Source organism: Silurus meridionalis, chromosome 21 (genome assembly GCF_014805685.1).
Source record: "Silurus meridionalis isolate SWU-2019-XX chromosome 21, ASM1480568v1, whole genome shotgun sequence".
In the NCBI taxonomy this organism is placed as follows: domain Eukaryota; kingdom Metazoa; phylum Chordata; class Actinopteri; order Siluriformes; family Siluridae; genus Silurus; species Silurus meridionalis.
The window spans coordinates 5894318-5922088 of NC_060904.1; the positions used below are offsets into that span (position 1 = coordinate 5894318).

At 38.9% G+C, this 27771-nt stretch overlaps 1 protein-coding gene across 5 annotated transcripts in view; it reads right to left on the bottom strand.

Annotated features, from left to right (window-relative positions):
- rttn (rotatin) overlaps positions 1-27771 on the bottom strand; it is a 70913-nt gene that overhangs the window by 1144 nt on the left and 41998 nt on the right. For all 5 annotated transcript variants that reach the window (XM_046833586.1, XM_046833585.1, XM_046833583.1 and 2 more), the window contains exons 30-48: positions 26462-26572; positions 25228-25386; positions 22690-22767; positions 21565-21733; positions 21279-21364; positions 21084-21165; positions 20280-20469; positions 18460-18550; positions 18057-18207; positions 16731-16868; positions 12200-12387; positions 10644-10749; positions 8525-8622; positions 7550-7627; positions 6321-6447; positions 1729-1919; positions 807-1089; positions 597-700; positions 415-484 (exon numbers count right to left, since the gene is read on the bottom strand). In XM_046833586.1, the coding sequence (XP_046689542.1) occupies positions 415-484; positions 597-700; positions 807-1089; positions 1729-1919; positions 6321-6447; positions 7550-7627; positions 8525-8622; positions 10644-10749; positions 12200-12387; positions 16731-16868; positions 18057-18207; positions 18460-18550; positions 20280-20469; positions 21084-21165; positions 21279-21364; positions 21565-21733; positions 22690-22767; positions 25228-25386; positions 26462-26572 (2500 nt within the window). The remainder of the gene's footprint in view (positions 1-414; positions 485-596; positions 701-806; positions 1090-1728; positions 1920-6320; positions 6448-7549; positions 7628-8524; positions 8623-10643; positions 10750-12199; positions 12388-16730; positions 16869-18056; positions 18208-18459; positions 18551-20279; positions 20470-21083; positions 21166-21278; positions 21365-21564; positions 21734-22689; positions 22768-25227; positions 25387-26461; positions 26573-27771) is intronic.

Below are 27771 nucleotides of genomic sequence, written 5' to 3' on the forward strand. Positions count from 1 at the left end.
TAAATTTTTTCTTTTGATATTCTGTCTCTCTGTTAAAATAAACTGACCATACAAATTCTAGACTGTTTATTTCTTTATAAGGAGGTCAATTTACAAAATCAGTAGGGGATCAAATCATCATTTCCTCCACTGCACATCAGTACTGGCTGATGAACACAAATCTCCACAAGCACACTCCAAAATCTAGTGGAACATCTTCCCAGAAGAGTGGAAGAAATTATAAGAGCAAATTTGGACTAAATGTGGAATGCGATGCTCGAAAAGCACATACTGTACCATACTTATGACCAGGTGTCCTCAAACATTTGGCTATATATATATATATATATATATATATATATATATATATATATATATATATATATATATATATATATATATAAATAAATAAATAAAAAGTGTGTTATGTCAAACCTTTTTGAGCGAGTGTGTATGCTGTGTCCACTTTCAGTCTGATGGAGGGACACTTCAGGGTCACCTTTGCCTTTGAAGTGAAAATCAGAAACCAAAACATGTTAAACACGTATCAGCGTAGGGAATTTTTGTAGATTGTTTTAAAACACTCAGCAATGGATGCTTAAAAAGCCTCGAAATACCTTCTGATAGTTGTGCAGTAAAGCCCACAGTGCTGAAGCTCCGAGAGCACGGACGTTTAATGAGCCGCTGTCCAAACACGACACGAGCAGCTCTACGGCTTTGTCTGAGAGATGAGAAGAATATCGCATTAACACGTATAAAAGCTGTCTCTCCGACACATGCGCAGACTCGAGACGGACGTCTAGACGCTGCTACTACACGGTTCCTACCGCAGGACAGGACTCGGGGTTTGTTGGCCGAGCAGAAGCAGATGTTATGGAGGATGAGCAGAGCCATGTGTTTCTGATCGCCGTGTTTGCCCTGAGCCAGATCAGTCAGCATCTCCAGAGCTCCTCGCATCTTCATGATCATCTGCTGGCCGTCTTCTTCGAAAGAGATGTTCAGCATCAGCTGGAGCCACTGACACAGAACCACTGCTGTGGTGCTGCTTTTGCTGCTTTTAACGCTCACCCGAGGCACCGGGAGAGACAGGAAATGCTGCAGGAAGTTGCTCTTAAAAAAAAAAAAGTGGAAGAGAAAAGAAACTAAATTATGACTATGATTTTAGCCCTTTGAGAAAGAGATTAAGTCTATACCGACCCCAAAGTTTCTCCAATTCTGAATTTAGTTTGGAATTTTCTAGAAATTTTTCTTTTTTTCACGTTGGTCACATTTCTTATGTTCTCTAAGTCTTGTTTTTTTTCTGGGAATCAACAAAACTGTTCCTTCCTGTAATTAAAATAAAAACAAAACAAACCAACCCTGTACTTTCAGTGCAAGAATTCATTTAATTATGATTTTTGGTGACTCCTAACCGAACTTGAAGACGGCCTTCACATTAATTCAGAGGAATTCAAAGGAAGCTGCAAAACTCTAAATAATTCCTCGATTTGAATAATTTAAGACCAACAGGAGGTGTGATTCTGAAAAGCTTTTTATGGAACACTCGGATTATAGGGATGTGTTCTCGAACTGTGTAAGAGACACACAGCTAAAGCTTCTGCTTATCGTTCTCCTTTATCATAAAAGATTGAAAGCCGCCTTGAAATACCGCTTCCTCCGACATGGCGCCCTTCCATAGACATTCTATTAAACCAAAAAAGTGTGCAGAGTGCAAACTTACATCGAGCGTACAGTAACATCGCACTGTACCTTCTGTAGGAGGCCTCGGCAGTCTCTGGAGACGGACAGATTAGCGAGCAGAGAGAAAGAAAGAGCATGGATGCTGCTGTTGTCAGGAGGAACCTGCGACGCCAGCTTCATCACCGCATGCATCAGAGAGTTCGTCACAGGATTTCGAGGTAAAGCGGAGTGAGTGGAACTACCACATACGGCGCTGCACGCTGAGAGAGAGAGAGAAAGAGAACAAAATAGAGAGAGAGTAAACAGCTAAACTAATAATAGCGCAGATGACAGGAGTGACTATTTGTAAAATACGTAAATACAAATAAAACACTGGAAAATAATAAACAAATGCGTGTACTAAATAATGAGATAAATATGAATGTTAATTAATAAATATAATTATATAATTAATAAATTATACAAATAATATTGCGCTCTTTGTGCAGTGCGTAGTCTCACGTGGATAAACAAAGAGCACGTTGCATCAGTGATTCGCCTCTAGAGGCCGCTCTCGTAATGACAGCGGAGTGAAAACCCGGAAAAACTATCGGTATGGATTTTTGCAGATAGACGATAGTTCCAGCAATCAACTATCGATGCAAACTCATCTGCAAAACCGATGAATCGGTCGACCTCTGATATGTAAACCTTTAGATGTTTCTTGTGTCTATGTAACAACTATACTTTGCGCTTTGGTCTAACAGCTCCAAATACGAAAGGCAACAGAAAGAGCAACATTTTTTGCAACATTTTCTATTCACTGCAAGTGGATGCCAATAAAAGTAGACCTGTTAGGTATGATGTCTCTCTTTTCTGTATGACCTATATGTTGGAGCATTTTTAATTTGTTGCCATAACTACACAAAAAAAAACCCCTCCTGAGCCAGGATTTTCTCATTTACCAAAAAAACCCCCCACTTAAAACTCGCTTAATATATCCTGCTGGCATGCGACAGTAATATCGTGATAAAGATCAATATAGCAGACACTAAATGAATGCATGTCTGTGTACTTTTTATTGCCAAAAATATTAGTCATTATTTGGTTATCTTATATATGTCACTGCTGGCTTGGCCCAGTTTATTCGAACACCTGCGATTACTTTCAAACAGCAGTAAAAATTTGTTTCATTATTTTTGCTTCATATAAGTATGACAGATTCCAAATTCCTCATTTTGAAGACGTTCTTGTTGCTAAAAATAAATAAAGAAATAAACTCTAAAGGAACAGCTTTATGTTTGACTGCTCTCAATGACTCACTGTTTTATTTGTGTTTTATTATATTTGCCTTAAGTCATTAATACTATATTTATTGCTAGATTTAATAAGCCCTTTGAACGATTTATTACTCATTCACTACATACTGTACTCATAACATCTTTTGAGTGACCGCCAACATAAAATTGCTACGTTACTATTTGACAGCTGTATGCATTACTAGAAGTCCACTGAGGCAGCATTTATACTGCCCCACAATGCACAGAGGAGGAGACATGAACAAGACTGTTAATAACAGGGTTTCTAGGTTGGCAGATGTTGTGCCACATTGCAATTTTGTCGGAAATATTTGTAACGAAACCTAAAAAAAACCTCCACAGGCAAAGTATGAGTGAAAACAGTGTGTCGATGATGCACAGAACCAAGTCTACTGCAAGGTGTTTTTGCAAGGCGTGAAAAAGGGGAAAGGAGGGGATGATATCTGTTTATCAGGAGTGATGTGAAAAAACGTGACCTTGTTTCCCACGCGACGGCTGAGAAGGAGGAGGAATTAATTCTACAAACGCTGAATTACATTCATACATTCAATAAATTATACAAATAATATTGCGCTCTTTGTGCAGTGCGTAGTCTCACGTGGATAAACAAAGAGCACATTGCATCAGTGATTCGCCTCTAGAGGCCGCTCTTGTAATGACAGCAGAGTGGTAACCGGAAAAACTATCGGTATGGATTTTTGTAGATAGACGATAGTTCCAGCAATCAACTATCGATGCAAACTCATCTGCAAAACCGATTAATTGGTCAACCTCTGATATGTAGACATTTGGATGTTTCTTTAGATGTTTCTTGTGTCTGTGTAACAACTATAGTTTGCGCTTTGGTCTAACAGCTCCAGAGACGAAGGGCAACAGAAAGAGCAAAATTTTTCGCAACATTTTGTATTCACTGTAAGTGGATGCCAATAAAAGTAGACCTGTTAGGTGTGATGTCTCTCTTTTCTGTATGACAGTAAATGTTGGAGCATTTTTAATTTGTTGCCATAGCTACACAAAGAAAAAACCCTCCTGAGACCACCTGTGCCAGGATTTTCTCATTTACCAAAAAATACTTAATTTAATACTTAATACAATTTCCTCATTTGTTTTAATACATCTGAGCAGTTAAGGGTTAAAGGCCTTTCCCAGAGGCCCAATAATAGCAATTTGGTGGTGCTGGGATTTGAACAACCTTTGAACAACCTTGTGTTCCAACATTTTATCCACTAAGCAAAAACACCACCACACATATTAAGTGACAGGTTAAATGACTTAAAAAAAAAAAAAAAAAAAAAAAAAAAACCCCAAGCCAAAAAGGATGTGCAATCTGCATTGGCCCCTCAAATGCTAATAATGATTCATAACAATAGCAATTCAGATTTTGTGTACTTCTTCTACCATTTTGTGTCATACTGAAACTTCAGGTGAAATGCAGCATGAGACCAAAAATTAAACATCTCGAAATACAATAAAAAGCTACATGAGAGGTGTGAAACCACATCCTGTTTTGTCACTCTGTGTTCTATGAGCTCAAGCATCATTGCTACACTCACATTAAAAAAACAAAAAAAAAAAAAACAAAAACCATTACCATATTTTTCCAAAGTGAAGTCCATGGCAATAGCTTGGTAAAAATAGCACCGCTTTTGCCATTTCTGCTTAACACGCGAACAAAACTTTCACTCTTGATAGAAGAACAATTACAGTGAAGCTACACTGTGGAGACAAATGCACTGGGACACACAACCTTTTTCCAGTCACATGTTCTTCTTCTACAAAATGTTACCACTAAGTTGGAAACACATGAATGACATTTTGCCTTCACTTAAACTAACAGACCTAAACCTGTTCCAGCATGACACTGACCCTGTACCCAAATCCATCTCCATACAGATATGATTTAGATGGGTTGGAGTGGAAGATCTCCTGCTATAGAGCCCTGAGCTCAAACCCCAGGCCTCCTCATTCCATAAGTACCTGACTTTACTAGGTCCCTTGTGTGAGCACAAATCTCCACAAAATCTAGTGGAACATCTTCCCAGAAGAGTGGAGGTTATTGTAACAGCAAATAGAGACTAAATGTGGGGAAAGAATGCTTTAAATGTTATGTAAGCGAGCATAACAATAGAGCCTCTGCCAGACCTCATTGTTTGACGCATCTCAAACACTCCACTCAGACTAACAGTGTCGCTATTGTAGCCTTAGAGCTTATGTCAGTTATCTACGCTGAGCTCCTACAGTACTGAGTGATGACTCGGAACATGACTGGGGTTCATTCAGCTTTTCAGGTCTATAGAAGGCCACTCAAGATCTTTCACTCCAACTCATGTAAAGCATATCTTCATGGAGCTGGGTTTGTGCACAGGGGCATTGCCATGCTGGAACTTACAATGTCCCTTACAAGACACAATATCAACTACTTTTATACTTTTTCATGATTTCTTTAACTTCTAGGAAATAAGAATAATTTCGAACATATCTCACAGTAATTCCGGGCTACAAAACACCACGCCTTTTATCCCACCTACATTTTTCATATAAGGTCAAGCCTGGGACAGGGTTCCTACACATTATTCATTTTGAGATTTCATACTTTTCCAGGCTCAAATATGCAGACTTCCACAAGACCATATTATAAAGCACTAAAACACAGTGCAATGTTAATCATTTATAAATATGATTTTTTTTTTTTTTTTACTGTAAACCTTCAATCCTACAGTAACTGAAGGATTGTTCATGTGCAATTCACCAAGAAACTATAAAACAGAACTAAAGTCCAGTAATTAAAATTTCCACACTAATATGTTCTCGTAAAAATTAAAAAAATAAAAGATTTCTATCCGTTTTGGCCTTCCGTCACTGAGACAGCCAACAGAAAAAAACGTAGCTTTTTCAAAACACCCTCCAAAGTGGGTACATTTGAAAACACCTTCTCAACGTGGACAGTAAAAATAGAAGCTTTCGAAAACGATGAAAGGGTTTTTTCTTTGATGCAGCATTTCAAAAAGCCGGAAAGTAACTAAACGGCAGGGGGGGAAATGACCCGGGTCGAAGCGTCTTACGCTTTTAATTCATTTATTTATTTTACAGGACGTACGCGTTTTCAGGCGTTTAATGTGCATGAGCAACTTTTAGAAAAACGATTGAAAACAAAAGTGTAAACACGGAGCGTTTTTACACCGTTTTCAAATTAATCCTGATTAGTGCAGACGTAGCCTTTGTTTTATGGAAAAATATTTGTACAGATTCTTAATTTTATATTTTAGAAACCCGAATACAGCAATGGGATGAAAACACGTATATTTCTCAATACTCAGTGACCTTATCCCCAATCCCCCCCTTCGTTTGAGGTTTGCGACTCACCTCCAGTGCAGTTTGCCGTGTACACACACAGCAGCTCTAACGCTGCACTCGTGCCCGAGTCGTTCAGAACGAGCCACGGCCAAAGCGACAGCACGACAGAAGAGAGCTTTAAATCTGTTGCTACTTCCTGTGAGGAATACAACACAAACACACAAACAGAGTTTCACTTAATAATAATTGTAGTGTTTAAATATTAAAGACAAACCATTTACTTTTTGAAGGAGCATTTGTAACAGTTAAAAAAGTCGCAGTTCTGTGCGTTTCCTTCCCCTTGTTTAAAATTATAATAAAAAAAAAATTATATATATATATATATATATATATATATATATATATATATATATATATATATATATATATATATATATATATATATTTAAATGATTTATTAATTCATCATTTTTTGCATATTTGGTTCATAAACAGTGTTAAAGTTTGCCCACAATTCCAAGATGCCTGAACTGATTTCTGTATTATGCAATTATATTTTTTTACATTTATATATTTAAATTTTTGTCTGCTTCGTAATCTGTTAAAGTTTGTTTCATGCCAGCATGAGAAAAAAAAGAAATAAAAGGCAAGCATTGATGTACAGGTCTTTAATCAGACACAAAAAAAAGTCATGGCCATAAAATTTATATTTCAAAGTGGACTTCTTGGAAATTGTGCGAAACTAATACAGCCAAAACATACAAATAGTGCCATTTATTGAGCCAATGTAATATGTACAAGGTTACCCTACACGCTACACAATTACCTACACTTTTATGATCCTCCTGCAATAGACACAAAAGGCGAGAACACTACACGTACAAACGATTGCGGACACCTGCCTGTTAGATTTGTGTGTTTTTTGAACATCCCATTCCACATGCAGTCCCCATTTTCTGTTATAATACCCACTCTTCTTTAATCTAACATCTAACAAATCCAAAAGGTATCAGATACCATTGTGTGCTTCCAAATTTGTGATATCAGTTTAGGAAAGAAACGCATATAACTGGTCAAGTGTCCCAATACTTTTGTCTATATAGTGTATAGCATATTAATTGCAGTCGTTTGATACTTATAGAGAAGTTCAGGTGAGATTTTCTTGGTACAATCTGCATTATCCCTGTTTAAATGTGTGATCACTGCTACAACATTCAAGTGACTGCATCCTGATTTAACACTAAGATTACAAAATAAACCAGCATTTCTATTTTTATTTGTAAACATTTGTTACATACTTTACATTCTTTATGCTGATACAGACAGTTCCTCAGGATCTCCAACACCATCCGGAGCTCCTTCATGCCGTTTTCGTCCTGTGTACCAACAAACAACAATCAAAATCATTGACCACAGAGCAAGGTGACGATTCGGAAAAATCTTGAAAAGTATTTAGTGTTTGCGTAACAAATGCACAATTAAAATAAAAAATTGAGCCACACGGTTGTACAGGACGTAAGCTTGAAGATATGGTTTACATGGATTGGGGTGGAAGATCTTGAGGAACCTACTGAAAAACTCTGGAATAAATTGGAACACTGACTGCACCCCCAGGGGTCTCACCTCACTAACATCAGTACCTGACTTTACTAAAGCCCCTGTGGATGAATGAGCACAAAGCTCCACACCACTACTCTAAAATATAGTGGAACATTTTCCCAAAAAAATGGAGGTTATTATAACAGCAAATGGAGACTAAATGTGGAATGAGATGTTCAGAAAGGACATATGAATCTTATAATCAGGTGCCTACAAACTTTTGTCCATATAGAGAATGTCTTTCTGACCCAGGCCAGGGTTGTTTTCTTGGAACGTGTCTGTGGGAACTATTTTCAGAGCTGCTGTTCTTGAAAATCAATCACCACCTTTTGACAGAACAGTTTCTACAATTCATCAGAGTGGTTGCACATTGTACTGAAAACATGTCTTGTTTTATTTTAAACCAAATGCAGGTATGTGTTTTTTTTTTCTATCCCCAAACGAGTAGACGTTTCTACAGAGGAACTAAAATAGGAAACACGTGTACGATCTGTGACGACGCTTTTTTGCGCACTATATACGGCACTTGCGAAAATGTGGAAACTTGTGCTAACCCACAAGTGAAATCACACCATGTGATGTGGCAAACTATCAGTATGGATTTTACCACCTACACACTTACACAACTTTCATACACAATTCAGTACACACAATTGCAATGGAGATCTGGTTACCTTTTTCCTGTGTGTGGTTTTGCCTGGCCTGACAGACTCCAGGTGAAGCTGAGAGTGAATCTGCTTCATCTGTTCCACACAGCTGTCGATAAGACCCGCTGGCAGAGGAAGCAAAACAAAAGATCGGATCGTTACGTGGAATAAAAAGGGCTTGGTAACTTTCTGGCCAACGATGAGCCATAACATTATGACCACCTTCATAATATTGTGTTGGTCCCCCTTTTGCTGCCCATCGAGCATAAACAGCATGAACTTCTTCAGCTACTTGAGCTACAGGAGCTCGTCTGTTGGATCAGAACACACGGACCAGCCTTCACTCCCCACGTGCATCAATAAGCCTCGGCCGCCCGTGGATCTGTCACCGGTTCACCACTGTTCCTTCCTTAGAGCACTTTTGCTAGATACTGACCACTGCAGACCCGAACATCCCATAAGAGCTGCAGTTTTGGAGATGCTCTGACCCAGTCGTCTAGACGTCACAATTTGGCCCTCGTCAAACCCGCTCAAATTCTTACGCTCGCCCATTTTTCCTGCTTCTAACAAGTCAACTTGATCAGTGTTAGAAGCAGATTATACCTGATCAGTGTATATAAAACGTGCAATAATAAGAGGCCACTAGTCACGTATAACATTACATCACAGTGAAATTCTATCATCACGTATCCAAAATGTTTGGTCAGCTGAAGCCAGAGCACAGGGTCAGCCATGGTACAGCGCCCCCTGGAGTCAAGTGCCTTGACTGCTGACCTACCGCCTCAAATAAGCAGTCTTTACAATCGAGGTGAACAGTAAAGCAGGCACTTAGAAAGTCATCTACAATGAAGAAAAATCTTCAGAACAATCTTTTGAATAAATATTCAAAAATATTAATTTCTCATTTGAAAGTACTGAAGTTTTGTTAAAATTTAAAAAAAATCTAAAAAAAAAAAAAAAAAAAAACAGCATGTACTGCTGTGTGCTCCAATATAAGAGTCTGTCATGTTCCAATGCAAATAAAGGCCAAGCGACAAAAGATCTACCCAGGGAAGGAGGAGGAGTGTGTAGGCTTGGGGACGTTTCAGTTTGCATTTCGATTTAATCTGAATTTCTTAAAAAGAGCAGAGGAGTAGGTGCTTCTGTGAGGTTTTTTTTTTGGTTTTTGTCAAACCAGCTCAATACAATATTCAAAACAGTCTCTCACTCTACTATTCTGAGCTCCAGACAAAACAAGTAAAAGCTGGTGGACTGGGAAGATTTGTATCAATACAGGAGCCATTTTAGATTTTCCAGTTTGAGCTAATAATCTTGTTATTAGGGGTGTAACGGTACACAAAATTCACAATTCGAGACATACCTTGGATGTTTAAGTCACGCTTCGGGTTAAAATTGGGTGCGGGTGGGGGGGGGGGTTTTGCAAATGATAAAATTGCTTGCCGTTTTTAATGTATTTAACGCAGTTTATTATTGTTAACATTTGTGAACGTTGAGCGTTTTTAAAACAATTTTGAATCAAATGCCTGCTTGATTAAATAATATATCAAATTATATTTTTTTATATTTTATAAAAAAATAATATATCTAAAAAAAATATAAATCAAATAAATGCAATAAACTTATTATATTACCCAAACATTAGATTTAATTGGCACAAATCTAATTGATCGGATAAAAGGAAAAATAAAATTACATAGTTTATAGTTATGTATACAAGTGAGTTTTTTTTTTTACATTACATTAAATATGTAATGTATGTAAATATTTTCCATAGTTATGTTTTACTTAACTGCTCTACATATTTCAGCATACTTTTACAAATGTCTTCATTCCTTTAATCCTTCATTTATTCACTCCCTTGATATGTGGAATTGTCTAACTCTGGGTTATATTTTATACTCTTGGCAACATTGTGTATGTTTTCAAGTTTATAATAATAATTTAAAAACGCTTAAACTGTGAGGCGGAGACTAAACAAACTTGTGGTACGCCGATTAATATGTTCGTGAGGGAACTCAGATTGTAACTGTTGTTCAGCCTGTAAAAAGAATTGCATTCAGTACACATAAGTACCGAACCGAAAGCGAAGCGGTTCTGTACGAATACGTGTACTTGTTATGCATGCTTCAACAGGAGGATTTCTCACCTTTACAGGCGTAACTCTGAGCGCTGGAGCTGCAGGCAAGGAGAGACATCAGGACCTTTGCCGTGACCTTCTTCAGAGGGTCGTGGAACGGAGTTTTTTCATATTGCTGCACAACAGAACGGAAAAACTGGGTGACATTTAACAACCTTCCATCCAAAGATCAATCAAAGCTTGAAGAGGAAGTTGTTTTGCAATCTCAGCTTATGTAACATGGTCTGCAAACATGATAAGCTCTGTATTGTGATACAAAAGGAGCTCTGACACGTTCAAATGCCTTACTGTATATTTCCATTGCTCTTTAGATAAATGTGAGCGAGAACGCGTGGTTCTCATAACGGCCCGGTGTCCGTGCTCATCCTCACAGCGAGATTTCTGGATCATTATTGCCTGTGAAGTTCTGATTTTAGCAGCGACGCAATAACGAAACAACGAGAACAGAGGAAGCGATTCAAGTCTTCACCGCATTGATGATCGAAAGCTTTGTATAACTCCAGGAGAAACTTTCCTGTGTAGGCGTTTGGTTAATGTGCAGGAAACTGATTGAAATCTGAAAACTTACAGTGACTTAGACCCGAAACACAGTACATGTTCCAGACTTAAAAACAACATCCTGTCATTCATGACAAGAGGTGTCTTATGGAGTTGTTTACACACACTTTTCAGTTTAAAATTCCAATTCCAAACCACATATGACAGGAAAGATCAGGTGTCCCAATACTTTTGTCTTAATATTGAGCCTAAAATTAATTTAAGGTGTAGTATTCCTTGCCTTTAATTCATAAAGGCCATCGGTTCTAATAAAGGGGGTGGAACGATGCTTATGACACCAGTGTACGTGGTGTTCTACTCCTTCTCTAGACTCCTATCTACCACAGGGATCCCCGAACTACGGCCCCTTTAAACAATTCCAGAGACAAATATCTGTATTTGAGAACAAAAGTTGGCTTCCAAACTAAAATTTCCATTAATTTTCCCTTAAAAGGGGCCGAGGCACTGACAGCTGATTCCTGAAACTATCATCGAAAATCCATACCTATGGTTTTTCCGGCTTCCGATCATTTCCGTCATTACAAGGGCCGCCTTTAGGGGCGCATCAAAGATGCCACGTGCCGTTTGTTTTTATCAATAAACTGCGTGCTTTATTGTATTTAAAACTGATATAATTGTATTTATTAATGAATATATTTATTTTCTTCAGAACATTTTCTTGATTCAGTAGTTGTTATATATTTTTTTTTATAAAGTTCAGTACTATTTTACATAGTGTTCATTTTGTTATTTTATCCAGTATCCATTTGAAAAATTATCAGTTGGTCAATCAGTTATTGCAAAAAAAAATCCAACCTACCTATCGGTAAAATCCACATTCATTCACCCTCTGGTTATTATAATTGCTTAAATATTTGGTTTATTTTGATTTCAACAGCCATGAATATTGAAAAAAAAGTGTCATTATAATGTTAATAATGCCATTTTAATAGGCGATATATCCAATAAACCAAAATCATTTCTTGGACAGTGTTTGCACTTTATTTCAGTGTGCCGCTCAACTTTACCTCCAGCAGCAATCCACAGAGCTTCTCTCCTGACTCAGTATTCAGAGCGACGGTTAGAGAAGCCGACTTGTCTTCGCCCGTGCCTCTCTTCTTTGCCTCTTCGGAAAACAGCACGCAGAGGAATTGCGCAGACGCCGTGTAGAGCGACGAATCCGAGCCGCACTGGTCCACACAGGCACGGACGGTGTCTAAGAAAAGATATGGACTTTTAGGACTACTGTAATACAGCTGTTACGGTGCAGAGAAAACCAGTGGTGGATAAAGTACACAAAGCAAGTAGTTGAGAAACAGCAGGTAAAATGTTACTCCGGTAAAAGTGATACCTTTAAACTTACACTTGAGTAAAAGTACAATAGTATTTGCCTTCCAATGTACTTATGATTTATTATGTCTACAATGGTCCTATGATCATTTTTGCTGCAAGATTCTTTGCTTAATAAACTCAACTTCATGTGAAAAGACTCTAAATGTTACTCTCAGCACAATGATCTATTAATAGAATGATATTAATGATTGAAACACTGATATACTCTATATTATAAGTATTGGGTCATCTAGTCATAAGTCTGGTATGTGATTTTTGAGCATTGTATTTCACATTTAGTCCCAACTTTCTCTTATAATTTCCTCCGCTCTTCTTTGAAGATGTTCCACTAGATTTTGGAGTGTGCTTTATGGATATTTGTGTTCATCAGCCACAAGGGTATTACAAAAGGCAGGTAGTGATTTAGGTGAGGAGGCCTCACCTCAAGATCTTCCTCTCCACAGCATGTAAACCAGATCTGGTACAATTTTGTGCCTCTAGCTTTTGTGGTAACAGTTTGGAAAAGAACCACATATAGCCAGAAAAGTCAGGTGTCCAAATACTTTTGGTAATATAGTGTGTATAGAGACCAAGAAAATCAGCCAAACAAATTAGTTATGTGGCAAATGCAATTCCGCGATAAACCGGGGGGGTCACGGTTTATATATAAACATACATAAATGTATACGTTATATACACTGTATACATATGCATATAGAGTTATTTTAATATAAACAGTAATCTCCCGCATTAACTTGGTTCGATTCTCGTGCACCCGGTTTATCACGGAATTGCATTTGCCACATAACTAATTAGTTTGGCTGATTTTTTGGGTCTCTCGCGGAATCGCACGATAGACCAAATAAAACTTATAGGGAATAGTTTTTATGAGTTTTATGTTGAAATAATAAAATTTAATAATAGAAATATAATAATAAAATGAAGTAAAATATGAATACAGTACAGAAAGCAAAGAAAAAAAAATGCAGTGACGTATCTTTAACATGCCTCTTTTTTTTACCTTATAGGACACTTCAACCAATAAACAAGCAGAGAAACTACGCACAGGCTACGCTACAGAATGATACTGTAAAGTACATGTACTCACTATAAATGTGATTTCTACGACTTTACACAAAATTCAGCTCGCTATATTCTTGCAAATGTGTTCTGTGTGTGTTTAAAGTGTGTGGGCTTAAACAATAACAAAATCTTATCGCGGTTTTCGCTTATCGTGGTTTTTTTCCGTTTTGGAACGTAACCACTGTGATAAACTTTATTATTGCAATGCGTTTATTTGTATTGAAAGCTCTTTAGAGGTTGTACTTATTCAGCCGCGATGCACCTCTTATAATAGAAATCGTTCTGTTACGTTTCTTTCTGTTGTTTCAAAAAGTAAAGGCACAATCGCTCAAATAGTCTGCAGTAATGTGGGGCTTTAATAATGTTAGCGTTCTGACACTTGGAATTTTCCGATGTAGAAAAGTTAAATTCTGTTTGTATTGAATAAACTAAAGGTTTTTTTTTGCATGGAAGTCTTACATTTTTGCTTTTGGTTTGCAATGTCCGAGAACGGCTTCAGATTGAAATGATTTTGTCTTTAATCGGATGAAAATATGGCTATTTAATATACTATTTGTGTAATATTTAGAACTGAGTTACAGGTTTGTTTAATTTTAGACAGAATTTTCTAGGGAAAAAAATGCAAAGGGGACAAAGTCAGCCACAGCAGCAATACATTCAAAATTTGTTCCAGAACAAACCATGTCAAAGATGGGTAGGATGTGGTACAATGCAGTTGAGAACTGTTGTCTGTTCAATGGTTTTTATTTATAAAAAGAGAGATGCGTTTGTCCAGGCACATGTGCAGTAAGGTTTTTATGTCATCCCACATGACTTTTCCAATGGACCCCCCTGACTGGTTCTTGGTCCCCCCCGTGCAACCCCCATTCGAAAAAATCATAAAATCGCCCCTGCCAAGAGGCAATCAAAACAAGTTCAAAACTCCACCACTGTAGGTTTAAAAAGTCAGCAATATATACAGAACAAACTGGGTCACGCCACCCTGTGCTCATAACACCAACGAGGTCAAATCATTCCCAGTGCTTCTGCTCAGAATAATGGTCATATTAGTTTTTTTAATATGTAAAATTGATTAGGTGCAATGGTCTTACTGTGTTAGTGAAAAACATCCCATTCCACATTTAGTCCCCATTTACTGTTAACCTCAACTCTTCTGGGAAGATGTTCCACTACAGTGTGATTGAGGAAGTTTGTGCTCATTCAAGCACAAGCGTGTTTGTAAAGTCATGTACTGATGTAGGTGAGGTGAGGAGCGTTTCAATTCATCCCAAAGGTGTTTAATAGAGTTTACGAGCAGGCCACTAAAAAAGATCTTTCATTCCAACCCATGTAAACTCCATTAAGATATGCTTTACATGGGTTGGAGTGGAGGATCTCCTGCTATAGAGCTCTGACCTCAACCCTATTGAAGACCTTTGGGATCAATTGGAACGCTGACTGCACCCCCCAGTCCTCCTCACCCCATTTATTATAATAGTAAATGGGGAATAAATGTGGAAATGAGATGTTGCAAAAAAAAAAAGAAAAAAAAAAAAGCACATGAGAATCGCAGGTGTGGAGTCCGCAAACTTTTGACCTTCCATGAAGTCATAATCGGAATCAAATGTCTTGTTTCTTTGTGTTTTGTTTTCCTCGTAAAAAAAAAAAAATAATAATAATAATAATAAAAATAAATAAAAAAGGGGGAGGAGTGCTGGAGGAGATGCAGTGGATGTTCATCCCACCCACCTGCTCCACGACAATCGCACACATCTGTCAGAAATAAAATCTTTCCTTCTCTCTATCCTTCCCCATCCCTCCATTCCAATCTGTCACAAACAGCAAGAGCGCAACCCACCCAGTGATAACAAGCTGTCTCTCTTCCTTTCTTTCCTTTCCTGCTACCCCTCGTGCTGTCACTCATTCAGCAGTCATCCCTCGCTCCCTGCCCTCTCCCCTCGCTCCGTCCTCGCGGTTCTGCCCCCCGCGGGGCTCTCTTCATGCTGCACATCCATTCTTTATCTCTCTCTTCGCTCTGCTCGCTTCCTGTCTCCGGAATTTGCTCTGTCTTTCCTGCAGCTGTCTTCCCTCCCGCCTTTATCGCTTCATCACTCGGTCCTTCCTCGTCATCTTTTTATACCCCGTAACCATCGACACTCTTCCGTTTTTACGCTTTCTTTCAGTCTGCGCCACTTACCTGTATACTGGATGTGCAGAACTCATCCCTCGTTTCTTTCTCTCCTCTTAGATCCCTTTCGTTTCAACCCTTTACCAGAACAATGTCTCTTTAGAAATAAACCCACTATCTCTTTTTCTTTTTGTTCTCCTTTCCTTCTTTCCTGTATCCTTTCTTTGATTCTTTGGGGTTTTTTATCCCTCTTCCTCCCTTCATTTTTCCCTCTGTCTCCTTTTTTCATTCACCTGATTTTATTCTTATTCTGTTTTCGTACTCGTTCCTGCATCTCTTCTTCCCTGTTCTTTTTTTATTCATCTTCTGTTCACTTCTTCTTCCTGTCTTCTCTCCCTTCCTCTTCTCACTGTACCTAAATCTGTTGTTATTTTGTCCTTTTCCTACCACTCATTCGTTTCCACTGGCTTCTCCGATGGCACTTGTCCGCCCATCCCTCGCTCCAGTTTTATCACCTCTGTCTGTTCAGCACCTTCGATTTTTCCTGTCTGGCTTCTTCCTTTTTCCATCTATCTTTTGCATCCTTTCTTTCCTCTGTGCTTGTTATTCATCCTGTTTTTCTCATCCCTTTATCCCAGAATCAAACCTCTCGCTTTATCCCCTTTGCTTCACTCATCCATCATGCCTCATCTCCTCCTCTCTTTCACCACATTTCTTTCAGGAATTGCAACCTTCCTTTCATCATAACTCCATGTTCATCTCCTTAATCACCCATCCCTCGTTCCTCCCTCTCATCACTCTCTAAACCCTAGGGCATCCTGCACCCACTACTCTCCCCTCCAGCATCCTTTCTTCACACTTCCACTTCATCTTTATCCCTCGTTCTGTTCTCTCTTTCATCTTTCTCTCTCTCTTCCTCACCCCACAGTAGTCTGCTCGCTCCTGCATCCTTTCATTTCTCCCTCCCTCCCTCCCTCCCCTCATTAATCACACATCACGTATCCTCACATCCCTCCTTTCTGCTTTTCTCTGCTCACCTGAGAAGTGCTGCCAGCGTTTCCCCAGAGTCCCGCGCACATGTGGGCCGCAAGCGGCGTAGTTCCTGCGCAGCAGACTCGCCAGCAGCGTAAACACATCTGTCCAGGTGTTCAGCAATGCATTCTGGGTATGCACGTCTGAGGACACACAGACGAACACTTAGTCATCAAAGGCTGAGAATTTGAAGGGCAAAAAAAGAAAAAAAAAAATTTTTTCTGCCTAGCATGATTTTAAACAAAATTCATTCGATATAAAAAACAAATAATAAAAAAGCTTTTATTATTATCACTAGAAGAAGAAAAGGAGAATAAAGAAGTTATTTGCAAGGGGGGAAAAAAACAAGAAGGATGAATAAAAAAAGCACAAAACAATGAAGAAGAGGATAAAGATGACAATTAAACAAGAAGAAAAGAAGAAGAAAAAGCAGAAGTGGTGAAAAAAAGCTGTAGAACAAAAAGAAGGAACAGAAAAGGATAAAGACGACAACAAGGAAACAAGAAGAGGAGATAGAAGAAAACAAAGAAAAAGGAGGAAGAAGAAGAAGAAATGGAGAATAAAGAAGGGCAAAGGAAGATGATAACGGAGGAGGTTCAGGGAAGAGGAGGAGAAGAAGGAAAAGAAGGAGGATAAAGAAGATGACAATGATACAAGAAGAAAAGAAGAAGAATAGGAAGAGGTAGAAGAAGTGGAAAAGCAGTAGAAAAAGAAGAAAAGGGAGGAGGAAGTCAGGAAAAGGTAGCAAAAAGAGAAAAGGAGGATAAATAATGGTAAAGGAAGAAGATGAAAGAGGAAGTGCAAGTAGAAGGGAAAAAGATAAGGGTATGAGGATTAAAAGTGGCAATTAAACGAAGTTGTTAAATAAAATGGAAGATAAGAAAAAGTAGAAGACAGCAAGGAGAAAAGAAAAAGGAGTAGAAGCAGGAAAAAAAAGAATCAGACATAGAAAAGACGATAAATAAGAAGTGGAAGTAGTAGAAGGCGTCGTAGAAGAAAAAGATGAAGTGAAAGAAGAAAAAGCGGTAGGAGATGAAGAGAAAAATTATTTGTAGAAGATGAAGAAGATGAATAATAAGAGAAAGTAGAACTGCTAGTAGTAAAAGATGAAGATAAAGAAGAACAAAAGAAAAGAGAAAGAAGAGGTAGAAGAGAAAGATGAAGAAGAAGAGAAAGTAGAAGCAGAGAAAGAAGTAGAAGAAGAAGAAAAAGAAAGAAAAGAAAGAAAAGAAAGAAGATGAAGAAGAGGAATGATGTGAGTAATAGAAATATACACATGTCTCAGGCTGTGTTCAGATGAACATGAACACAGACGACCTGGTGGGATTTACCGAGGGGTGTGTGAGAGAGTGTGAGGATGGAGATCAGGTTATGCAGCAGAGGTTCAATGAGCTCTGACTGGGAGAGAAAATCCTCGCTGAGCACAACGACGGCCTGAACCAGCTTACACACACTCCGCATGTAACACACACTGCTCTGCACCTAAACGCGCACGTGAGAGAGAGAGAGAGAGAGAGAGAGAGAGAGAGAGAGAGAGAGAGAGAGAGAAGGAAAGAGAGACAGGCAGGAACAATTAGAGACAAAAACAGATTAGGTCTCAAGTTGACAGCAACATGTTCATGAGATGCTCTGTTTACGTTGCACGGTTCTGCAATAACCACGCAATTATGCTGGAACATCACGGGGCACAGAACAGTGTGTGATGTAACAGTGGTGTGTGTGTGTATCACACACCTGGCTCCTGGCATCCGTCTCATCAGCAGGAAGGAGGTCGGGTGTGTTAAGCTCAGTCAGGCATCGCTCGAGCTCCACTACATCCAACACACTGCAACACACAATGAGGTAACACACACTTGTACAACCCCAATTACAAAAATAAATACTGTGTAATATGTGAACAATGTAAATAAAAAACAGAATGGGAATCTCATAAATCTATATTCTATTCACAATAAAAAAAATAAATAATAATAAATAAAAGTTGGGACAGGCCGATGTTTACAACTGTGTAGCATCACGTCTTTGTCCATATACATCTGGGAACTGAGGAGACCAGCTGCTGGAGTTTTGAGATTTAGGAACCTTGTCCCGTATGTGTTTGATACCGGATTCTAGCTGCTCAGCAGTTCTGGTGTCCGTTGTTGTATTTTTCGTTTAATTGTGCGCCTTTTTTAACTGGTGAAAGGTCTAGACTACTGCAGGCACCCAGACTCTTCTACTACGGAGTCATGCTACTGAATAGAAGCATTTGCTGCTCTAAAACCTGTATATAACCTTCAGCATTGCTGGAGACTTTCCAGGCACTGATGCACTCCCATACCATCAGAGATGCGACTTTTTAACTTTTTAAAGCCAGGTGGTCCCTCTCCTCTTTAGTCTGGAGGACGTGGTGTCCATGGTTTCCAAATAGAAATTTCAATTTGTCTTCCATATCAGAACAGTTTTCCACTTTGTCTCACTACATTTTAGACGTGCCTCATGTTCATGTATGCCTTCTTCTTTGCATGACTGAGATTTAACCTGTATTTGTGGATGACAGCAAAATGTATTCGCAGACAATGAATTCTGGAGGAGTTAAGGAGCCCATGCAGTGATTTTCATTACAGAATCATGACTGTTTTAATGCAGAGGGCATGGAGATCACGATCATCCGATACTGATTTTTGCCCTTGTGCACAGGTTAGATTAGATATTCAACTGTTTTGCAATTTTACGTTGAGGAACATTATTCTAAAATTGTAGTTGATTAGTAAAAAGCTCTTAACATCTTTACTTCTAGGAGACTCTGCCTCTCTAAGATACACTTTTTATACCCAGAGGCAGGAAGTAATTGAGTACAAATACTTCATTACTGTACTGATGTTTTTTTGGGGATCAGTATTTAATTTTTCGGACAACATTTTACTTGCACTCGTTACATATTTTGACACAAATATCTGTACTTTCTACTTCTTACATTCTCGAAAAAGGCTCATTACTTTAATGTATTTGGCGAGGTGATAATTTTGTCTTTTTATTGCGTGCCGTTTTCAGCCCATCAACCGATTTTCCTGGCTTTTTTCAATCTTCCACTGGTGTATCATTTCCTGGCATTAAAAAGGCAACATTAAGTATAAGGCTAACGTGAATGAGACAGAGGGAGTCAACAATTTTACTCGTTCTGAGCATGCTCAGTAAGAATCAGACCTGCCACTGTGAATGGAGTGTATTTTCTCATGTCGAGGAGAATGGGGTTAAAACGCTGTGCCTTCGTCATGATTGCGGTCATAGACGAAAACTCTGACCAGAAGACTGGAACTGACCACATGAGAGGTTCAAACCGGATCACTAAGCTTTATGGGAAAATCGGGTTTGCGTTAGTACTCAGTGCATATGTGGAGTTACAACTGATCCCACTCTCCACTTCTAACACACACCGGTCATAGCTTTTTGCATTCTTTTGCAAAACAGGTACACTGGGTGGCATTTGGGAACCTGGTGGTTTGTAGTTCTCAGTGTGCGTGTGTGTGTGTGTGTGTGTGTGTGTGTGTGTGTGCGCATGCGTGTGCACAGACCTGAGCAAGCCCTGCAGGATGTGGTTCTCTCGAAGTGCGGTGTGTGTAAACTCGGGCAGAACACACAGCAGGTTGGTTAATAAGCCACACACAGCTGACAGTAGGTGAGGGGTTACTACAGAGACTCTCTCTGATCCGCCTACACACTCCTCAGACAGGTGTGAGTCGGAGCAGTCGGACTCGCTCTGGCCTACAACATAAAACAAACAAAACAACAACGCAACGTAAAGCAAATACAACTACAACAATAACAACAAGAACTTGCATACTGACATTACTTCCTGACACAATTTCAACACAACCGAGACAGAAGAAGGAGAGATGGATCACAGAGAAAGTGAGAGACGTATAAAAACAGAAAGAGAGTAAGAGACAAAAGGATGGAAAGAATAACCCAGATAAAAAGATAGAGAGTGAGAGTTAGTGAGAGCTAGTGGGATGGAAAGAATAATAGAAAGGCAAAGAGATAGCAAAAGTGAGAGACATACAGAAAGAGAGATGGAGCAAGTGAGAGAAAGACTTTGAGAAGAGAGGAAAGGCATTAAGAGTGAATGTGAGACAGGGGGGAGAAAAAGACAGATGAGAGGAGACAGAGAGAGAGAGACAAAAGTAAGAGAGATAAATTAAGGCACAAAACAGAGAGATGGAGAAAAACAGATAAAAACCGAAATTGAAATCGCAGGAGAGAAAGAGAAAGAGAAAGACTGATGGTTAAAGTGCAACATCAGTGTGAATGTCAGGGCTACACCACAATGGCGTGTGAGTGTGTGTGTGTGTGTGTGTGTGTGTGTGTGTGTGTGTGACCTTGTATGCTGAGTCTGTTCAATGGAGGCTCCTGTGCTGTTACAGAGGAGGAGAGGACGGGAGAACGAGTGTCACTCAGGAGCTAAACAACACACACATGCGCACACATTAAGTCAACTACAAACAGTTGCCATTTACAAACAAAAAATGTTTTCATTGTTAAATTCTAATATTCATCTTTAACATGTGACTGACCAAAGTGCTGGAGGTGGAAATTGATCCGGAACCCTGGGTGGGATTCAGTGCAGCTGTACTCCCTCTCCACTGCTTCACAGAGTCATCTACACACACACACACACACACACACACACACACTTACATACAAGTCATAATATTCTATAATATGGAAATAATATTGGACTAGTTGCATGAAATCTATCTCTAAAGAGAATAGATGCATAGAACGTGTATACACACACACACACACACACACACACACACACACACACACACACACACACACACACACACACACACATACCAGCAGAGGCGCTGCTGAGCCGAGGGTGTGTCGGAGTGTAACGACCCGTGTAGCAACTCCTCACCATCTGAGCCACATGAGCAAAAAAATGGCAGTGATAGAGAAGAGCCTGCAGGGCCGGCAGACCTACCAACGACACGCCCGAGCCTTCATCATGAACACATGGGCTCTGAGAGAGAGAGAGAGAGAGAGAGAGAGAGCGAGAGAGAGGTGAGGGAGAGAGTGAGAGACAGATAATAAGTGACACAGTAAGGAGGAGAAAGCCAGAGAAAAGTCAGGGAAAGTGAGAAAAGGGTATAAGAGAAACAGATATGGATAGAGTGGGAATGAGTCCGAAATATAGAAAGATAGATGGACAGAGTGCAAGACGTAGAGAAAAAGATGAAGAGAGTGAGAGGAAAGACAGTAAAAAAAGATGGACAGATGGAAAGAGAGATAGACACAATGAGAGACAAAGAAAAAGAGTGTGTGTGTGTTTGTGGGGGGGGGCAGGCAGGCAGAATAAGAGAAATCGATAAAGAGAATGAGATACAAAGAGAAAGATAAATGAGAGAATGAGAGAATATGAGACAGGGAGAAAGAGCAACAGAGGGAGAGACAAAAAGGCACAGGAAGGGAGGGAGAGAGAGAAAGATTAGATATATAAGCCATACACACTATATTGCCAAAAGTATTGGGACACCTGACCTTTCCTGCTATATGTGGTTCTTTTCCCTACTGAACCCCTTTGGGATGAATTAGAACTCTGACTGCACCCCAGGCCTCCTCACCTCACCTACATCAGTACCTTTTATTTACACCAATTTGGCTCAAAAATCTAGTGAAACATCTTCCCAGAAGAGTGAAGTTAATGGCGACTGAATGAGGAAATAGATGTTCAAGGAACACCTTCGAATCTCAGGTGTCCATGAACTTTTGTCCATGTAGTGCAGCTGGTGCTCTTTCCAACACGCTAGTAAGCCCAAATGACCGCTTGACTTTGTTTTTCGCCACTGGGAACAGCTGCAGTGGAAGCGTGAGACCGTTTTTTTTTTTTTTTACATCCTCCTGCTATGTTGCCTAAACTTTTCTTACAAGGTTTCAGAGGAACTTTTGTTTATTTGCAGCCTTCCTCTGTTCTCCTACCTGCCAGAAGCAGTCTTTGGCCTCCTCGGTGTTTGCAGGCATCGGCATCACAAGCAGGTTTTGCAGAAGAAACGCTGCCTAAATATAGAGAAAGAGAGTGTGAGAGAAAAAGAGAGAAAGAGAGAAACACTTCAGTCAGCAATGCTGCCATCTTGCTGCAAAAAGTGTCAGTGTTCGCAAAATGGAATCCAAAAACAAGTGTGAAGTCAAATGATGCTCTGTAGAAGTATATATATATATATATATATATATATATATATATATATATATATATATATATATATATATACACACACACACACACACACACACACACACACAATATACATACAATATATACAAATATATATATAAAACATTAAGTAGTGTATAAAAGGTGGTAAAACATAACGGCATCAAACATATACAAAAATATCATACGCAAATTTCCAAAAATAATAATTTACATAATGCACTATTGTGCACATACTCTTTTTCACAATGGATTACAATAAACAGGGAAAAAAAGTTTACAGTATTAAAAATTCTTTTTTTTTTCCATTTATGGAAAAAGTCTCCAGTGCCTGGGCTTTTTTTTTTTACATAACATAACTAACATAAGCTTTGTGGAGTTTTTTTGGGATTTGTATTATTCACTTGAAGAAAAGAAAAAAAAGAAGCTGGTTAAAGAACAATGGTTTTTCATCTTGTTATAATGTTATAAGATTATATCTGGTATAACTATACAAGGATAAAAAGCACATAATCAATACAAAAAAAGATAGTTCTCTACAGGCCTTCAACCGGAGGTCAGTGACGGTACTGCAGGGGTCTGCTAATTAATGCTGAATCACAAAAATCTTTTGTAAAAAAAAAATTAATAAAAATAAGCATGGGTAAAAACATCAAAGATAAATTATTTAATAAAAATAAATAATTATTACATTAACAGCTTTAATAAAGCAGCTGCGTCTATGTTTTTAAAGGATGTTAAATAAACAGGAATTGTGCAGGTTTCTTTTAAAGACCTATTGAACACCATTAGGAATAGACTTTAAGACCTGTACCACAATGTTAAAAACACAAACATTCTTCGGCCTTAACAGAGCCCTAAATCATTTTTTCACTTCCCCATAGATGAAAAATAAAAACTGTTTTACATCTGTGGTACGATCCGAGAGTCGCACCAATAACAGAAAGCTGATTGGCTGTTGCATGTTGATCTAATTTGTAGTCTAAATACAGTAGATTATATTTGGACTAGTGAAACTACAACACCAAAGAAACAAACAAAAATTGCACATCGGAACATTAAGACCTGTTTAAGATACACTATACTGCCAAAAGTATTGGGTCACCTGGTTATAAGTCTGGTATGTGATTTTTGAGCATTGTATTCCACATTCAGTCCCAATTTGCTCTGATAATTCCCTCCACTCTTCTGGGAAGATGTTCCACTAGATTTTGGAGTGTGCTTATGGATATTTGTGTTCATCAGCCACAAGGGTGTTACGAAAGGCAGGTACTGATGTAGGTAAGGAGACCTGGGGTGCAGTCAGTGTTCACATTCATCCCAAAGGTGTCCAGTAGGGATGAGATCAGAGCTCTATAGCAGACCACTCAAGATCTTCCTTTCCAAAGCATGTAAACCAGATCTTCAAGGAGCTCACTGTGTGTCACAGGGGCATTGCCGAAAAAATGATTGTCGAAAAAATGATTTCGGAGGCTGAGAACAGTGTAGCATGCGCTAATACGAATTTAAGTGATTGAGCGTAATGATGATCTGTAAGTGTGTTGTCGTGTGTGTGTGTGTGTGTGCGTGGTGCCCTTTTCCGATGACGGCACTTAGTCGATTCGGCACAGAACGCTGGACAGGGCGGCGCCGGAAATGCGCAACCTCGTACATCCCTGCGTACCGGAAAAAAAATCTGTAGACAGAACTTATTTTAAAAGATTATTATGATTGTTTACCTTTTTTTTCCCCTTTAATTACTATTAGACATTGTTTAAAATCAGCCTTGTATCTTATTTTAACAGGTTTTAAAGTTGCCCTGGAAAATAATCTCAATAGCTCAATAATCCCAATTAGGACTTATTATTATTATTTATTCCAAATGATAATGATGGATTTGAATAGTTATCTTGCTTGAAGTTTAAATGCTTTGTCTTATTTTAAAACAATATATCATTCTTAAATTAAGACTAATCCTCGGATTTAGTAGCTCAGGTTTTAAGATCTCTTCCCAAAAATCCAGAAAAACAAACTGTTGACAAATATAGTTTGATGTTAATTAGACCAAATCGACTGCTTAGAGGTGTTTAAATGCTTTTTTTTTTTTTTTTTTGACATTTTGTCCTTCTTACTAAAATCTTACTGTCATTTTCTGCACTGGCAAATCATTAGACTTGTTTCAAAGTCTGTATTTTCTTAAATCATGCATTTCTTCCTTATATTTAAACGTTTTTGCATCTGAAACTCGGCACTCTGTTCGCGTATTCGTGTCTGTGTGTCTGTGTGTGTGTGTGTGTGTGTGTGTGTGTGTGTGTGCTCACGCCCACCTCTCGGCGCACCATGCTGCACTCCTGTCTCTCCAGCAGGATGTTGAGCAGCGTCGCCCACAAACCTCCTGAGATGTTCTGGCAGCTATTCGACAAGATCACACAGCCGCTTTCTAACGAAGAGAGAGCCGCGCCCAGCGCCAGGCTGGCGCAGCGCACCTGAGTGTATACACACACACACACACGCAAACACACACACAGTCAGGCTTGGCAAACGTTTTAACTGGCACCGCTTTTGTGCTCATTATGCTCTTCATTGATTTTTAAAGCTCAGCTTAAAAAACTTTCCTGTTTACTCAACATCATTCTCCACACACACACACACACACACACACACACACACACACACACACACACACACACACACACACACCACCCACCCACCCTTGGCTTAAAGTGCATATCCTGAATCACATTCTTCTTATTTACCAGTTAAAAGTGTTTTTTCTTCCTTTAACTGCATAGTAGGGAGGTGGTAGCTCAGTGCTTAAAGCTCTGGGTTACTCATCAGAAGGTCAGAGGTTCAAGCGCTGGTATTGCCACTCATTGGGCCCCTGAGCAAGGCCTCAGCGCTAACCCTCAGTGCTCCAGGGGCCAGTGGTGGACGAAGTACACAATGTATTTGAGTTGTAGTAGAAATGCACTAGGTAAAATATTAAAGTCAAAGTGCTGCCTTTAAACATTCACTTGAGTAAAAGCAATAAAATGTTTGCCTTCAGATGTACTTTAGTATCCAAAGGATTAGGATTTGTTATGGCAATAATGTTCCTATCATCATTTTTGTCTCATGCGAAAAGATAAAATAGGAGGTGGCAGCTCAGTGGTTAAGGCATTGGACTTTGGATCAGGAGGTCACAGGTTCAAATCCCACCTCCACCATGCTGCCACTGCTGGGCCCTTTAGCAAGGCCCCTCTCCTGCTCGGTTGTAAGTCGCTCTGGATAAGGGCGTCTGCCAAATGCCGTAAATGTAAACGTAGAATGATATTGATGAGTCAAACAGTGATTCCAATGTATTCAATTGATCATGAGACCAGAACTCGACTACTTAAAACATTATAATAATTATAATAATAAAATAAAACGATTTGCATTTTAATCCACTCACAGAAAATAAACAGGAACGACTGATTTCGCAAAAAGTACGATTCTGTTTTTAAAATGTGGGGGGGATGAATATTAATGCGCAATGCCGAATATAAAGATGCATCTTATAAGAGTGTTTGTGTGGTTCACCTCTGGGTCACGATCCACCCACAGTGGGATTAACCAAGTGAGGCCGAACTGAGCTGAACACGGATCATCAGCACTCTGTTCAGGCCCGAGAGACCAGAGAGACATCCAGTCCTAGAGAGGGGAGAGAAAAAAAAAAAACAAACACACGCACTCATAAAAACACACCACTAGACTCGACATTCTCTAAATATACATACAGCAGTGTGCAAAAGTCAGAGTCTGCTTTTGCTTGAATGGGTTGTTCATTATTCATCAAAAACAAGCCCTTGGTATTCAGGAATGTGCTATTTAAGGTTATATGTTTATATGACCACTACTTTTGTCTCAACTGAATAGTTATTAATATTACTTTCAAAAATATGGGTTAGTGCTGCTCGCCAGAATTGAGTGACAGGCAGTGCATTTCATACCTGGGCCTTTAATCGGTGTCCCACCTTACCCAATCCGCCTATTAATAGCATTGTTATGACGCCACGGCTATAGAAAGCATCGATATCATACAGTAACGCAGTAGAACAGAGCGCTGCAACACAGACAGGTATCTCATACAGTGAGAATGAATGTCGGTACTGAAGCAAGACATCCAATGAGCACGATTGAACAAGTCTCCTTTCACTAGAGCCACAGCTGCACCGCCCGCACACATCATCTCTAGCAGAAGCATCAATATCAACCTCATATAATGACCCTGGGTTTTTCCGTGCATTATGGTTTTCTTGGGGATTTGAAATGAAATCGTGAGTTTTTGTGCAAATTCTATGGGAAAGAAAAACGCTAAAGTATTGATGGTTCATGTAAAAGTGTAAAAGTAAAAACTGCTTTGAAAGTCCATCTTGTAAAAGTGCATCTGCAACCAAATCAATTTCCTCTGCTCCGTGAGCCTTTGTGTAATAAAAAAATAAAAATAAATAAAAATGCTATTAAATCTACATGAATATATTTGAGATTTTACTGTCTGGTCTCTGACCATAAAAGGAGATGAAAATGCTGATGTGACAGGACCTTTCTTTTTAACTACCGCGGGTGTTGTGAAAGTTCGAGTCAGGAGTTTATCATTTCAAATTATTTATTTATTTCAAAATGTTTTGATGCCGAAATGCCATCAAGCGTCAATCAAAACAAGTTGAAAACGGAGCGTGTGCTCTACTCTGATTGCTGCGTGTTTGACCAGTTAAGTTTTTATCCATTTAGAAATAAAAAGGAACTGATTTTCACAAAATGTAGTTAATTAAAAAGATTTGTCTGGGCTCTTGAAATGGTTCCTCTAATTTTGAGATAAATGGGATTCTTTAATAAATAATAATAATAAT